The 16,310-nt window shown below is 41.1% G+C and overlaps 1 protein-coding gene across 16 annotated transcripts in view; it reads left to right on the top strand.

Annotated features, from left to right (window-relative positions):
- Positions 1-16,310, top strand: part of STON2 (stonin 2) — a 174,080-nt gene that overhangs the window by 27,247 nt on the left and 130,523 nt on the right. For 11 of the 16 annotated variants that reach the window (XM_054449627.2, XM_054449628.2, XM_054449623.2 and 8 more), the window contains 2 exons: positions 11,255-11,540; positions 13,613-13,897. In XM_054449627.2, coding sequence (XP_054305602.2) covers positions 11,453-11,540; positions 13,613-13,897 — 373 coding nt within the window. In that variant the 5' untranslated portion in view covers positions 11,255-11,452. Of the gene's footprint in view, positions 1-9,357; positions 9,553-11,254; positions 11,541-13,612; positions 13,898-16,310 lie in introns of all 16 variants that reach the window. The other 5 variants (XM_063651949.1, XM_063651947.1, XM_063651945.1 and 2 more) reach the window with 1 other exon arrangement.

The following is a 16,310-nucleotide window of genomic DNA, read 5'->3' as shown; positions in this document are numbered from 1 at the left end:
TGTGCTGTTGTAGAAAGAGTGCAGAATTTATAGAGTCAGGAGGTCTGTAATTCTGTCCCAATTCTGGGAGATGGTTAGCTCTGTGACCTTGATCTAGTCACAGAACCTCTCTGAGCCAGTTACTTTATCAAGTGAGAGAAATATTTGCTTTACTTATCTCAGGGTTACTGTAAAAGTGAATTGAAATAACCCATGAAGTTCTTTGCATTCTGGAACTATATACTAATTATAATTTTTGATAACTGGTAAAAAATAAGACAATTTCATTGATTCTAAGAAATATATGTGTATGTGTGTATAAATAAGTAAATATATATATATATATATATTTTTTTTTTGAAATGGAGTCTCACTCTGTTACCCAGGCTAGAGTGCAGTACTGCAGTCTCGGCTCACTGCAATCTCCACCTCCTGGGTTCAAGTGATTCTCCTGCCTCAGCCTCCCGAGTAGCTGGAATTAACGGGCGCACACCACTATGGCTGGCTAATTTTCGTATTTTTAATAGAGATGAGGTTTCACCATGTTGGCCAGTCTAGTCAGAAAATCCTGACCTCAAGTGATCCTCTCTCCTCGGCCTTCCAAATTGCTAGGATTACAGGTGTGAGCCACTGTGCCCAGCCTTAAAAAATATTTTATCTTCTCTGAAATTAGATGAATTGTAAAATGCATCTAATTTATATATGGCTCTAAAATATAGATAAGAAATTATCCACATCAACTCCCCACTGTCACACAGGCAAAATATTAGTATTCTCATTTCAAAAAAAAATATGGAGTTAAACCAAGATGAATGCACCAAGATGGAGTAAGTTAATATCTTCTAAGAGTTCAAGGAACTGGAAAATGTTTTGCAAACTTTAAAGCCTGACCTCCTACCAGAGCCATTCACTAATGTGATACACTGCTCAGGTACCTAGGGATATCAGTCAAGGTCACTGCCTCAGGAATGCACCAAAGATCAGAGGCAATGCCTAACCAGTTTTTCAAGCCAAGTGTAACTTAGATTCTTGACTCTGAATGTGGGGCCATGGAATTGTTAGATAGCAGAGCCATCGGGATTGTTTATTTTGAAGGAAAATCACACAATAGAGTATTTTGTAATTATAACCTCGGGATATACATATATGTATGCATGTACATAAATGTGTGTATTTATAAGTGTGTATACACACATACAGACACACTCATACCCACAAGTAATATGACTTTAGACAAGGGAAGGCACCCAGGGTTAGGAGATTATGCTGTGTGTGCTTGTAAGACAAAAAGAAGAGGGAGTTCACTTATGGAGAATCATAGATAGATGCTAACTGTGGTCAAAGTATGACATTTGTTTCTTTTGGACTTCTTTCTCATACATGTTTGATTTGAGGCTGAGGTGTTCATTCTGTTCCCCAGTTTTCAATGGAAATTGGAAGAAGATTGGGAGGTCTCCTTTTGTTTTTTAAAATAAAATATTTAAATGAAAGAATGACATTTTTAAAAGTCGAAATAATAAGAGCAAACAACCAGGATTACTCAACTCATTTTCTCTTCTAGGAGCATCAAGATACCTGTTAGTTAATATGTGTGTGTGTGTGTGTGTGTGTGTGTGTGTTCTTCAGTGAACTCTGTTCAGGTTTTATTAATGAGAATTCAGGTCTCTCATCAAGGAAAAGAATGTGGAAGAAGGAAAGGGAAGAGAAGCAGTATTGAAGTCCTTAATCTGATTTAGTCTTTCTCAGAGGGTAATGGGGCCTTCCAGTCTTCTCTTTGTTCTAGCAACTTATGATACAAGCAGCATGGTTATTTCAACTTTCTGATTCAGCTTCTATGGCTCCTGTAGCCCACTGTGACACAGATATCAGTGTATGAAAGCTTGTTGCTATCTTGTGTTGTGCTATGCACAATTCTGAGTGCATAGTAGATGCTCAATAAGGTAGCTGAATATCTTGCTTTAGAAGAACGCTGTAAAGAAATATATAGAATTTATGTAGTCTGTTTTTCCCATTCTTCCTTTCTTTGTAGCTTTTGATTTGACCTTTAGATGCTTGTCCTTATTTAAGAGAAAACTGAGGCCTTACTTGTGGGTTTGGAATGGACACCAGGATCTAGTTGAAGATGTTTTTGCATAAACTCCAAACAGATGGCTGGACAGTGGTTGCCAGTAGTCTCAAACCCAAAAAAGTGGATGTGGAGATTTTCATAGACGCTACCTAGCTGAATACCTATGAAAAAGAGGTAGACAGGGAAGATGGCCAAAGATTTAACAACCTCTTTTGGATCACTAACCAGGCACAAGTAATATTTTTGTATTATATAGCATAGCTAACCTAACAAAATAAATCATTTTCCCAGCTCTGGAGCAATGGAATTAATCTATATGGCTGAATGAAACCTTCCTTTTATTCTCATATGATTTATAAAATTTCTGTAAAATTTCCAATTAATTTTCAGTACATTACTATGAAATGACCTGTATTTAGATGTCTGAACTAATCTCTTTTTAAAAGTGAACACAAGTCAGAAAGTAATGTTCCAGGGGAGGACTTCCAGTTCTGGTTATACTTGGTAACTAGCCCTTCTTCTGCAGCGAACAACCACAAAACAACAACATCTGTGAGGCAACTGTTTTCAGGGTTCGGTCAACAGGCAGCACAAGATTTTCTGTCCTGAGGTGAGCCTGACACTCGCCTTGGCTCTTTTCCAGGGAAGAGTTTCCTGACTGCAGTGTGGTCAGCTGGAGTCTAAGCCAAGCACAGCGGTCCTGCTGAGCTAAGAAAACAGAGATCAGAGTTTGGGGCAATTGAAGCAGCTGGAATCTGCAGGACAGGCCACCAGAGAGCAGAGAGTTGGGGAGCAGAGAGCATGGGGATGGGGAGAGGAGCAGAAGTATGTCTGGGTGTACTGAGAGAACCCTTGGCCAGCTTAGAGTGCACAGGTACACACTGAAACCATACAGAGCTTAATAGAGTGGCTGCTGGAGGATTGAGAATGGGACAAAGATACTGGACATCAGGCAATAGTGGGGGACATTGGTGGTCTGGTCCAGCCTAGCCACAGTGGAAAGAGCTCGTTAATGTCTTATTAACATCTCAAGCATCCAACCAAGTATAGAAAGCCTGTGTCTTAGGGGTAAGGATCATGTTCTCAAGGAGGGTCTGTAAATTTTTTTCTATAAAGGGCCAGTAGTTATTATTATTGAGCAGTAATTATTTCGGTCCCTGTGAGCCATACAGTATCTGTCACAGCTACTCAACTCTGCTATTGTAGACCAAAAGCAACCATAGACAATATGTAAACTAATGAGTGTGGCTGGTAAATATACTAATAATACAACTTTATTTACCAAAAAAGGCAGATGGCCAGACTAAGGCTGTGGCCGTAGTTTGCCAGCCCATGCTCTAGAGTAAGATTTACTTTAAACCTACCCTAGCAAAGCCTAGAACCAAGCCCTGTGTATTAGTCAGGGTTCTCTAAAGGGACAGAATTAATAGGATAGATGATATATATGAAGGGGAGTTTATTAAGGAGTATTGATCACAAGGTGAAGTCCCACAGTAGGCTGTCTTCAAGCTGAGGAGCAAGGAATTGAATCCGAGTCCCAAAACCTCAAAAGTAGGGAAGCCAACAGTGTGGCCTTCAGTCCATGGCGAAAGGCCCAGGAGCCCCTGGCAAATCACTGGTGTAAGTCCAACCGTCCAAAAGCTGAAGAAATTGGAGTCTGATGTTTGAGGGCAGGAAGCATCCAGCATGGGAGAAAGATGAAAGCCAGAAGACTCAGCAAGTCTGGTCATTCCACTTTCTTCTGCCTGCTTTATTCTAGCCACACTGGCTACTGATTAGATGGTACCCACCCAGATTGAGAGTGGGTCTGCCTCTCCCAGTCCACTGACTCAAATGTTAATCTCCTTTGGCAACACTCTTAAAGACATACCTGGGAACAATACTTTGCATCCTTCAGTCCAATCAAGTTGATGCTCAATATTAACCATCATACCCTGTTAAGATCTGCAGGGGAGACAGAGTTTAGAAATTGAGTCCTACAGCAATTAGAGGGCCTTGGGAAACAAATTAATCCAGTGAAGTAAAAGACCAAGCTTTATACAAGCTCTAGGTGAGCAGCGCTTGGTCAGACTGCCTGCTGGAACAAAAATCAGCACTCTGCAGTGGAAAGTCAAATCCAGAAGGTCTTCAGTGTATCACCAACAATTATTAGGTATGCAATAAAACAAAACAAAGCAAAAAACAAAACAAAACAAAACAAAAAAACCTTAGGAAAGTATTACCCATAGTAGAAAAGTATTACCCATAGTAGAAAAGTATTACCCATAGTCAAGCAAAAAAAAAAAAAAAAAAAAAAAAAAAGTCAATAGTAACTAATCCCAAATGGTCCAAAGTTTGGATTTAGCAGACAAAGTCTTTAAAGCAGCCATTATAAATGTGTTCAAAGAACTAAAGGAAAATATTGTCACAATGAGTGAATATATAAGGCATCTCAGCAGAGAAATAGAAACTATAAAAGAACATTATAAAATGGAAAAGCTGAATAACTAAGATAAAATTCACAGGATAAGCTTATGGGAGAATGGAGATGAGAAGAGAAAGAGTCAGTGAACCCAAGGACAGATTAACAGAAGAGATGGAAAAGAGGCAGAAAAACACATTTGAAGAAATACTGACTCAGTTTTTCCAAATTTAATGAAAAAACACATACAGATTCAAGAAACTCCACTAACTTTGAGTAAAATGAGTTCTAAGAAAACTACATCCAAATGCACTATATAGTCAGTTGCTGAAAATGAAAGATAAAGAGAAAATATTGAAAGCCATTAGAAGAAAGAAGACACATTATATAAGCATGAGTAATTACATATAATCAGCTGCTCATTAGAAGCATTCAAACCAAAAGGCAAAATACTGAAGGAAAAATTCTATGTCTTGTGAAAAGTAGCCTTCAAAATAAAGGATGAAATGAAAAATGGACTGCTTTAGAGCAATGCTGTCCAATAGGAATATACCATTAGGCCAGGTGCAGTAACTCGCGCCTGTAATCCCAGCACTTTGGGAGACTGAGGCGGGAGGATTGCTTGAGCCCAGGAGTTTGAGACCAGCCTGGGCAACATGGTGAGACCCTGTCTCTATGGAAACATTTTTTAAAATTAGCTTGGTGTGATGGTGTGCACTTATAGACCCAGCTACTCAGGAGGCTGAGGTGGGAGGATCACATGGGCCTGCAGAGGTCAAGGCTGTAGTGAGCTGTGATAGTGCCCTGGTACTCCAGCCTGAACAAGAGTGAGATCCTGTCTCAGTTAAAAAAGGAAGAAATATAGCATGGGCTACTTATAAATGATTTTAAATATTTTAGTAGTTTCATTTAAAAAAGTTAAAAGGAACTGGGGAAATTAATTTTAACAGTATGTTTTACTTAAGCGAATACATCCAAGATACCATTTTAACATGAAAGCAGTATAAAATTATTAGATATTTTACACATTTTTATACTCTTTAAAATCTGGTGTATATTTTACACTTAAGGAACAACTCATTTGGATTAACTACATGTCAGTAGTCCCTGTGTCTAGTGTCTGCTCTATTGGAATTGGATGATATAATTTTAGATCAAAGAGAAAGGGGAATGAACATATTTCCCTATATCCAGATTTTCTCCGAAGCTATTTTACACATAGTGTTTAAATTAACCTTCCTAAAACATTTATTAACATCTCAAAAGAGCTGAAGAGGCTACCTACTGTATGTTAAGGCAAATTCATTCATTCATTCATTCAATCAGCTGATTACCCAACAAACATTTACTAAAAGCCATACCCTATTCTAAGAGTTAAAGACATCAGTAAGCAAAAGATCAAGTCCCTTTCCTCATATAGCCACATTAACAAATAATTTCATCATAATTTGGTAAATGAGTGTAGGTTAAGATAGTATCAGCATTCAGAAGTTATGAGGGATAAAGGGCAAGTGGGAAGTATGGTACTTTACTTATTGGAAGTTGAGGAGTACCACCATAGATCAGAGTTTTTTTGGTTGCAAGCAACAGAAATTAATTTTAGCTAATATAAGCAGGAAAGAAGTCTATTGAAAGGTATGAAAGAGCTCATTGGATTGCCAGATGACTGTCAAACGTGGCTTGGAAAATAGGTAGGAACCACAGGACCTAGCCAGCAGTGAACAGAGCCAGAGTCACACGATGGGTCTGGTTAGGATGCCACACTTGTCACCATTGCCACGGAATTGGGTTGTGCCTGCTTCTGGGCTTGGGTCAAGTTTCCATTGTTCACATGCCACTCTTGCATGTGTTCAAGGCCCTTGTACCTTTTAGCATTCCCTCAATATTCTAGGAGCCATTGACAAAGCCTGGATTAATTGCCAAGAGGGATGTAAAGATATTATTTTTTTCTCAAAAAAGAAAGGAGTTTTGGGTATTGAGTAGGCAAAAAACAATGAGCATACATATTATAAAGGTTTTATGGCAAAATAATTTGTGTTCTTTGTCTTTGCATTCAGTGATTGCCATTTGGCATAAATGCTTGTTGAACCAAGCCTGAGATAATGATTGAGCTAAGACTTGAAGGTGAGCAGGAGCTCATGAAATAAAAATGTAGGGAAAATGTATCCCAAAGATAATATTTAATAATGTATTGAATTAATGTATGAACAAGTGATCGAATAGGACAAAGGATATTCAAAAACACAGTCTTTCAGATAACTCAGTTCATCAGGAATATAGGATTCACAAGGGGAGAGAATGACACATGGGATTAGAGAGGTGGATCAGGGCCAGATTCACAAAGTGCCTGCATTTATACAACAATTTTTATTGAGCTGCTAACATGTGCCAGGCACTATGCTCAATGCTGAGGGTATAGCATGCAACCCCTGCTCTCAGGAATCCTTTGTTCATTTCTCATACTTCACTTTATCCTGTGAGGAGACTTTGAGGAGCTGTAAGCAGAGCTGTGGCATAGCCATTTTCAGGTTTTAGGAAGATAACTCTAGCATAATATGTTGGATGGTAGGTTTGAGCAGGTGATATGAAGGCAGGGAGACAGGTAGGAGACTTGTAACTGTCTGCGTGAGACATCATGAGGGACTGAGCCAAGGCATTGGCAGTGGGATTGGAGAGGGTAAGCTCAGAGCTCAAACTCGTTCTGAAACTTAGAGCTCCTTTTCCAGGACACTTGATACCCTCTTCAGATGAACAGAGTGTAACTCACTGTGGGCTAGACGTGCCATTCCTGCTCCCCCTTCCAGAGTGCCTGTGCCCCACAGCTCTTTTGCTCAGACCCCTCCTTTCCGGCTTAGAGTACAGTTCAAGACCACCTATAGCTCAAGCTCTCAGGAGTCTCTTAACACTCTTACTTGCTGCTGTCCTACTTTTGGTGACTAACTGCCAGAATAGGTTAGAGAGTAGAGGTTATTGTTTTAGGTTGTTGTCATATCTCCCTGCAGTTGACAGCTGCTTGAGGGCAGAGATGCTGTTTTGTTCTTCCTTGACCGTCAGGCCCTAGAATGGGCAGAAACAGTACATTTTCCTGATGACTGTGGCCCCCAACTTTGTGAAACACACCAGAGGTACTGATGGCTGAAAAATTCCATCACCACGCTTCTGTCCAGCACTGTCTGAGGAAGGCTAATCTCCCTTAAGCACACTTCTTGAGTCACTCTCTGCTTTTAAACCTCCCACAGCTTCTCATTTCCCCTTGAACTCTCCTTTGCTTTTATGGTCAATCAATCCCTTCACTCCATATTCCCCCAGTAGATACCTCTGCTCTCATCAGACAGAGGCTTGTTCAGACAGAAACACACCTTGTTAAGGTCTGCTTCTGATTTTTACTGTCACTTGCGGTGATCCCCTGTCCAGAGGCTTCCCTCACTTGTCCCTCTGTTGGTCCAGAATCAAGGACATCCTTCAGATCTCAGAAACCCACCCAGTCCCATATGGTTCCACCTCTCAGAGATCTCCCTACGGCTAAACTGTGGCAATTAGAGGACTGTCATAAGACAAAACTACTTCTATGACCCCCATCTTATCAGACAATTGCATTCTCCCTTCTACAAATTTTTGTATAATGCTGAGAAAGAAGTAGCTCTCTGAAATGGCAACTCAAGACTTCAATGAAACTTTTAGCATCTGTTGGTCAATCCTCCTGCTGATACTGAGTCACCACTCATTTGTGGTGATTCTAAACCTCATTTTATGATTCACATTCTAAAAATGGGGTGAGGTTTTTACCAAGAAACTAATTCCAGTATGAACTTAACCTCACAATTATTGGGTTCTTCTGTGGGTTTCCAGCTGCTAGCACAGCACTTTTCAAGGTCTAATTTCTTATGGCTTATTGGTGTGGCTCTTCCATGGCAAGTACCTAAAATCCATTTTATGGATTTATGGTATGGAATATGATGGGGGTTCCATGTGATCAATTTGTTCCACCAGTCTTCATTGGGACCACTCATTGTCTGTCACCAGCCCATGTCTGGTCTGGGACAAGTGAAGGAAGGATAGATAAAGTTTTGGGGCTCTTTTTTTATTCATACATTCTGAGGAATGGTCTTGGTACTTTGGCCAGAATGTACCTATATCTATAATGAAGAGGATTTCGAATCTGCCTTCTGGGCACTGTAGCTGAACACATGACTCTACTTAGCATCTAGAACTTCTTGAACAATGACTGAAACCAGAATCTGCAAATGACAGAAATGGAGTGGTTTCATGAAATCTGCATTCCAGTCCCAAGACTTCTACGAACAAGTTATGCAACCTTGGGCGAGTCATTTAACAACAGCAGCAGTGCTGGCGATGGCTAACATTGGTTTGGAATGGAGCCTGGGGCACAGTAAGCCCTCTGTAAGGTCACCTGCTGTTTTCATTGTCATTGTTACAGAGGGTTTATTACATCCAGTCCTGAGTACTTGGCGTACATTATCTTGTTTAATCCTCAGAATTATGGAGTGAGTTTTATTATTCTTTCTGTACAAGGTTGAACTGGAGCTTAAAGAGGTTGAGTTATGAGTCCACGACTGTATAGGACTCCAAGACTGTATAGGACTCAAATCCAAACAACCTAACTCCTGGGCCCATGATCACAATCTCTATTCGTGTGCCTGATTTCCTTGGGCCTCATTTTCTCATAACACCTGAAGTTGTTGGTCTTTAAAACCTTTCAATGTAAAATTTTTAAATATTTTCCCCTTACCTTCACCTTCGTCCCCTGTTTCCTTCCCTACCCCACTTATCCATGACTTTTGCTGGGTTCATCATTGCAGGATTGGCAGGATGTTTTCCCCGTTGAGTGATGACACTGCATGTGTCAGCATAGGGACTTGTATTGTGGTTTTTTTTTTTTTTTTTGAAGGGTGCTGTGGGGCTGGTTTACATGCTGCTGTCGTTGAGAGAGGAGGAATCTGACTCTTCAGTTTTACTGCCTTATCTTGGCCTGCAGCCATTACCACATTGAGTGACACAATTTGACAGGGCTTGAGAAAGTCGTCATAGGCAGAAGCCAGTGGGAATCAGCTCTTTGTGCTTGTGGACCCTGCGCTGCTCTCTGGTAAGATCTGGTTTGGGAGACCTGCTCTCTCCAGGCTGTTTGCCTATGTCTGGCCTTGTGGTTGGCAAGGATCCTAGGAGAGGGACTTGAAGAAGAGGCTTCTGGGCTTCCCGTCCTTTATACAGCTTGGGGTGTGCTGGCAAACTTTCACATGGGGAGTTTCCTGGACATTTCATTACAGTTCCATTGTAATTGATATTTGTAAAGTACTTAAGTTGGGTGATAGTCTATATGTACTGTATTCTGTTGTACTTCTTTGTGGCTATGACACCAGGGTTAGAGTGTTTTGGCTGCAGAAGACCTGGGCTCAAGGGTTGGATCTATCACTTAGTGTGGTGCTTCAAACACACCTTCTTGTTATGGCTTTTACTTGATTATTCTTTGGGTGAGATCTTATTATGAAGAAAAGTCAGCCACTGTGCTGAGATTTGTAAACTCTTCCACTTAGCCTGGAGGAAGCATTTTACCAAAAGGGCCTGGAAACACTAAAAGTGTTAGGTAAGTCACTTAATTTTTCTCAGCCCAAATTTCTTTATCCATAGAAGAATTAGAGTACTATGTGTCCTACTCATCAAAATGGCTACTGAATCAAGTGAAGTATGGTATGAAAACGTGTTTCTGAAAATTATAAATTCTATATAAACATTAGTTGTTTTTAGGAAGCAGCATGTGCCAAAACTGTTTTAAACACCAAAAAAGCAAAAGCTGTTCATGTTTTTACCGATTTTCCCACGTAGAGATTATTTACTGCAGATGATAACCTGTAGTAAAATTTCCTAAACTTTTCATTGTGCAGCAATTGGAAGACTGTGAGTTAAGTTGTTCTAGAAACTATCTGAATATTGTGTATATTCAGTTAATAAGAACTGATATTGTTCAAGGTATATAGTAGCTCTTTTGTGGAAGCACATTAATTTTTGATAAATTCAGATTTTACTAATTCATTATAAATCATTATTAGATCAAGAGCTAGGTTCAGGTCGTAAAAAGATATTAATACCATAAACAAAATTATGTCAATTAAGAATCTTTCTGTATTCCTGGAACATAATTGCAGTGTGAGCAAAGGCTAGACCATTGTAACTAATTTAAATAGGCCTAGATTGAAAATGTTACTCTAACTCCCATTTTTCACTACCACAGATATTCCCTATCCTCTTACTCCAAATGAACAAGATCACTTCATTTCTATTTTTCTTGATTGATAAACCATGCTTGGAGATATCATCTGGAGATTGTTGGGTTTCTGCCAGAGATTTAAATCAGGTTTATGAAGAGTTACCTGCCTAAGGCAAGAAACTGGACTAATATAATAGAAAAGAACATGCTTTTATTTTGCCAGCTGGTAAGAGAAAGTGAAAGCATTTTGAAAAGTTTTAATATTTGTTTTGCAATGATAGTATTATAGATGACAATATTTCTAAAATACAATAATTAGGGAAATTAGAGAATCTAATTGCTGAAATTTGTGTAATTATTTGCAAGTGTGATATGAAGGCTTATCTAGAAACCTTGATGCTAAAGACAGACATTTCAGTATAAAAGGTGAGGGCATGACAGGAACAGAGCGAAGTAAGGCAAGTTGGAAACCACCCCAGGCCTTCTTGTGGGCAGTGCTAAAAGCCCTAGATCTATGTGGATTCAGTATGATGTGATGGTTATCCTTTTAAATTTTTTGTTTGTTTGTTTGTTTGTTAAACAGATTTCTGCCTGGCAGATTAACCAACGGCAAGAGGGGCTGATCTGTCTACATTCTGAGTACTGCCCTTGGCAAGACACCTAGAACAGACCCTGGAACCAAGTCTACCATACTACCATACCCCTACTCCAGCCCACCCCAGACAGTATTCTGGGGTTCACCTGAGGTCAGCAGTGTGAAGATGACCAGTGCCTTTTTAGCATGACGACTTTGGACCATGTGATTGCCACCCACCAGTCAGAATGGGTCTCCTTCAATGAAGAGCCACCCTTTCCTGCCGACTTGCAGGGTAAGGAGTGCCTTCGTTTCCTAAAGTGAAGAGATTGTCGAAGAACCATGTCTATTTGTTATGGCTTCTACTTGATTATTCTTTGGGTGGGATCTTAATATAGAAAAAAGAGTCAGTTTCTCACTTTCTTTCTTGAGATCTTAGAATCCTAAGTGGAAGAATTTACACACTGAAAAAGCATCTTGGGAACCTTAGGGCCCTAAAAAGAGGCTTGGAAACACCAAAAGTAGTGGCTCTTTTCTCCCAAGGAACAAAAACTTATTATTTACCAAGTACTTTACTCTCAGCCTTTTAAAAATGTAGTTGTTAAAAGTAGTTGTTAAAAGTGACAGGCTCTGGAGTCAGAGTGCTTGGGTTCAAATCCCTGTTGCACCAGGAATGAGTGATATGCTTTTGAGTAGATTATTTATTTAACCTCTCCATGCATAGTTTCATTATCTGTACAGTAGGGATAATCGGTACCTATCTCACAGGTTGCTGTGAGACTTGGCATGTGGAAAGAGCTCAGTACGGTCATCCTTGATCATAAGGAGGATGACTATATTGACTTTGGAGAACTTGTGCTCAGGGATGAAGGCCAAGGTAGGGTCCAGGAGATATTTGCAGAGACGTGTGAGTTGGTTCTGTTCTACTACAGCTACCAGTGCCAACTGAAGTCATCCCACCTTCATTTATAACACCTAGAAAGTGTGAGTCGACAGGTATGCTCTCCAATATGGTGGCCATGTGGTTACTGAGCCCCTGAAATGTGACAAGTCTGGATTGGGATGTGCTGTAAGCATCAAATACCTATGCTAAATTTCAAAGACCTAGTTTAAAAAAATTAAATAGCTAATAATTTTATATTTCTTACATGTCGAAATTATAAATTTTCAACATTGGGTTGAAATGTGTATTATTAAAATACTTTCTCCTGTTGTGTTTAATTTTTTTCATGTGGCTACTAGAAAATTTAAAATTACATATGTAGCTCACATTTTATTTCTGTTTGACAGTGCTATAGAGGCTTTGAATACTTGCAGATGGACCAGTTGGCTAGTGATGGGAGAAAAGATTTTATATTAATTATTTGACTAAAAAAATGTATACAGAAAAATTGACTTCTTTTGTTGTACAGCTGATGAATTTCAGCACATGTATAGATTTGTGTATCTACCACCATAATCAGGATACAGTTTTTTTTTTTGTTGTCGTTGTTTTGAGTTGGAGTTTTGCTCTTGTTGCCCAGGCTGGAGTGCAATGGCGCAATCTCAGCTCATTGCAACCTCCGCCTCCTGGGTTCAAGCGATTCTCCTGCCTCAGCTTCCCAAGTAGCTGGGATTACAGGCATGTGCCACCATGCCCAGCTAATTTTGTATTTTTAGTAGAGACGGGGTTTCACCATGTTGGTCAGGCTGGTCTCGAACCGCTGACCTCAGGTGATCCACTCACCTCGGCCTCCCAAAGTGTTGGGATTATAGGTGTGAGCCACTGCGCCTGGCCAGTTTTTTTAATTTCCAAAAAAAAATTTTGAAGGCTGTTAAATTTTCTAGGGCCAATCAAGTGATACAGTGCTGCAGGAATAGCCTCTAGGTTACATTCAGCTGGTCATTAGTGCACACGGGTTTGCACCTGGTGTCCTGTGGCTGTGTATAGCTTAGACTGCAAAGAGTTTGAAATTTGAATTTGAATGTCTTCAGACAGAAGTGCTCCTGTTCAGCCACAGTCCCCACCAGTCCCTTTTGCCTTTCACTTGTCTCACTTGACTCAGGTCTTACTTGACGTCTGTAAGCACTTTCCTTTGTGACCCCCAAGCACTGGAGTAGATGCTGGCATAAGAATAGTGAAGAAGGCTCCTAGTCTCTGCCTGCCAGGATACTGACTGGAGACGTGCTGAGCTTACAGTGTTTACACGTAATTAGGGAAACAGTCATTTAACATGGAGTCAGACGGGTGTGGCTCTTTCTTCTCCCCACTCACTGCAGTGGTGAGTCGTGTGGGCACCCCATGGCCATCCTTAGTTTTTGCCTCCATGAGATGGCTCTGAAGAGCGGCCTTCCTCACATGATGGTGACATCTGGTATCTGTTTCAGGGGGCACGGAAGAGCACCCCCCAGGACTGTCATCTTCCCCAGACCAGTCCGAGAGCTCCTCCGGGGAGAACCATGTGGCGGATGGAGGCTCTCAAGACCATTCCCACTCGGAGCAGGATGACTCCTCTGAAAAGATGGGCCTCATCTCTGAAGCAGCTTCCCCACCTGGGAGCCCTGAGCAGCCCCCACCTGACCTGGCCTCGGCCATCAGCAACTGGGTTCAGTTTGAAGACGACACGCCCTGGGCCAGCACATCTCCACCTCATCAGGAAACAGCTGAGACAGGTGAGAAGTTAGGAAGGGCCTGGCTTGGGTATGTGGTCAGCAGGAATGCTTTTCAGTGAGAGGTCTGTAGGGCTGCCAGGATTCCATTTCACCTGCCCCCTAACCCTGAAGCACTGGTCGCATAGAGGAGAGCAGACGGAGTCCTCATCTGGTTTAATTCTGTAGCTTGTTTTTGTTGACATAAGCATACAAAAGAATGTATGTGTTCTAGGACATTTCTAGTCCTTTACTCTTGTCCCTGGCTGTTGACTTGTCTTTAAAATAATGCATATATATTTTTCTATTAGGGATTGGAATTATATTTACTCAGCTCCTAAATTGTAAGCACCTTACATACAGAAATGAATGTTTCCGCTGGGTGCGGTGGCTCATGCCTATAATTTCATCACTTTGAGAGGCCGAGGAGGGTGGCTCACTTGAGGTCAGGAGTTTGAGACCCACCTGGCTAACATGGAGAAACCCTGTCTACTAAAAATACAAAAATTAGCTGGGCGTGGTCACGCACTTCTGTAATCCCAGCCACTCAGGAGGCTGAGGCATGTGAATTGCTGAACCTGGGAGTGGAGGTTGCAGTAAGCTGAGATCGTGCCACTGCACTCCAGCCTGGGTGACAGAGTGAGACTCTGAATCCAAAAAATAAAAAAAGAGAAATGAATGTGTGTGAAAGTGTGGACCACTGACCATGTCTAACCAAGTCACCAATAGGATTTGTTAAACATGGATATTCTCACACTTCAGAACTCTTGAATCCACATCCTCATGGGTAGGGATGGTTGTTCATGAGAAATCTCTCATTTTGTGGCATTTCAATGGCCAGAAGCTGCACTGGGGAGCTTAGTAAACTGTAGGAGTTGTTAGTCCCCACCCTGGTGACCTGGCTACTTCTTTGTTGTGCACTGAAGTATGCCACAGGTGATTGGATAAGCTTTGGGACCGTATTAGTTTTCTATTTGCTGCTGTAACAAGTCACCACGAGTGTAGTGGCTTAAACAACATGAGTTTATCATCTTATTATTCTGTATTTCAGAAGTCCATCATGGGTGTCACCGGGTCAAAATCAAGGTGTTGGCAGGGCTGCGTTCCTTTCTGGAAGCTCTAGGGGAGAGTCTGTTTCCTGGCCCTTCCCAGCTTTCAGAGGCTGTCAACATTCCTTGGCATATGGCCCCTTCCTCTATCTCCAAAGCCAGGAATGTGGCATCTCTCTGTGCCTTTCTTCTGAAGTCACATCTTTCCCTGACATCTGACTTTGTCTTCCATTAAGGACCTCTGTGGTTATGTTGGGCTCACCAGGCATTAAGGACCTCTGTGGTTACACTGGGCTCACCAGGATAATGTCCCCATCTCAAGGTCCTTAACATAATCACATCAGTAAAGTTCTTTTGCCATATAAAGTAACACATTCACAGGTTCTGGAAATCAAGATGTGGACATCTGGGGTAGAATGGGAGGCATTATTCTGTCTACCACAGAGACCTACTAGCAAAAAGCAGGGTTGGTGTGCTTTTCTGTTGGTGTGTGAAATGTTTTGCTAGTGTCACTTTTTAAGGCTGATTCCTTTGTTTTTCAATGTGTTTTCAATACTAAAATGATTTTAAGAAAATATAAAACAATTGTGTAAGAAACATTTATATTTTTACATAATAATTTGCACAATTTATGTCTATTTTTTCATATTTAAACATCAGATTTCCTTTTTTTTGTTTGTTTGAGATGGAGTCTTGCTCTGTTGCCCAGGCTGGAGTGCAGTGGTGCAATCTCAGCTCACTGCAACCTCCGCCCCTGGGGTTCAGGCGTTTCTCAGGTCTCAGCCTCCCGAGTAGCTGGGATTACAAGCACTCATCACTACGCCTGGCTAATTTTTGTATTTTTAGTAGAGACAGGATTTTGCCATATTGGCCAGGCTGGTTTCAAACTCCTTGACCTCAGGTGATCCACCTGCCTTAGCCTCCCAAAGTGCTGGCATTACAGGCGTGAGCCACTGTGCCCAGCCTAAGCATTATATTTCTGCATGAATTGTCATTGAGTCATGTCTCTCAGTGCAGCATGGAAGAAGTGACAGGTCCAGACAGGCTTCCCTTACTGAACACCTAACTCTGAGAAGGCTCTGGGCTAAGCATTCATACATGTAGGGAAAAGTTACCGAACACTGGACACTGAATGAGCACAGAAATATGTTCCTTCTGCTTAATGTGATACATTTACTGCATACTTATTGTCTCAGTTTCTGTGCTCAGTGCCTTAGCTACATCATCTCATGTACTCCTTACAACAATTGTATGAGGAAGGTATTAATATTAATCCATATTACACATGGTGGAGGAGACTCAGCCAGACAGTGCTTTGGGAATTCAACCAAGGTTGTGTGCTAGGAAATGGCAGGAGAGCTTCCGCACCAGGCCGACTGGCTCCAAGG

Source organism: Pongo pygmaeus, chromosome 15 (genome assembly GCF_028885625.2).
Source record: "Pongo pygmaeus isolate AG05252 chromosome 15, NHGRI_mPonPyg2-v2.0_pri, whole genome shotgun sequence".
NCBI classification, from domain to species: domain Eukaryota; kingdom Metazoa; phylum Chordata; class Mammalia; order Primates; family Hominidae; genus Pongo; species Pongo pygmaeus.
This window is presented reverse-complemented; position numbering and strand designations above follow the sequence as displayed.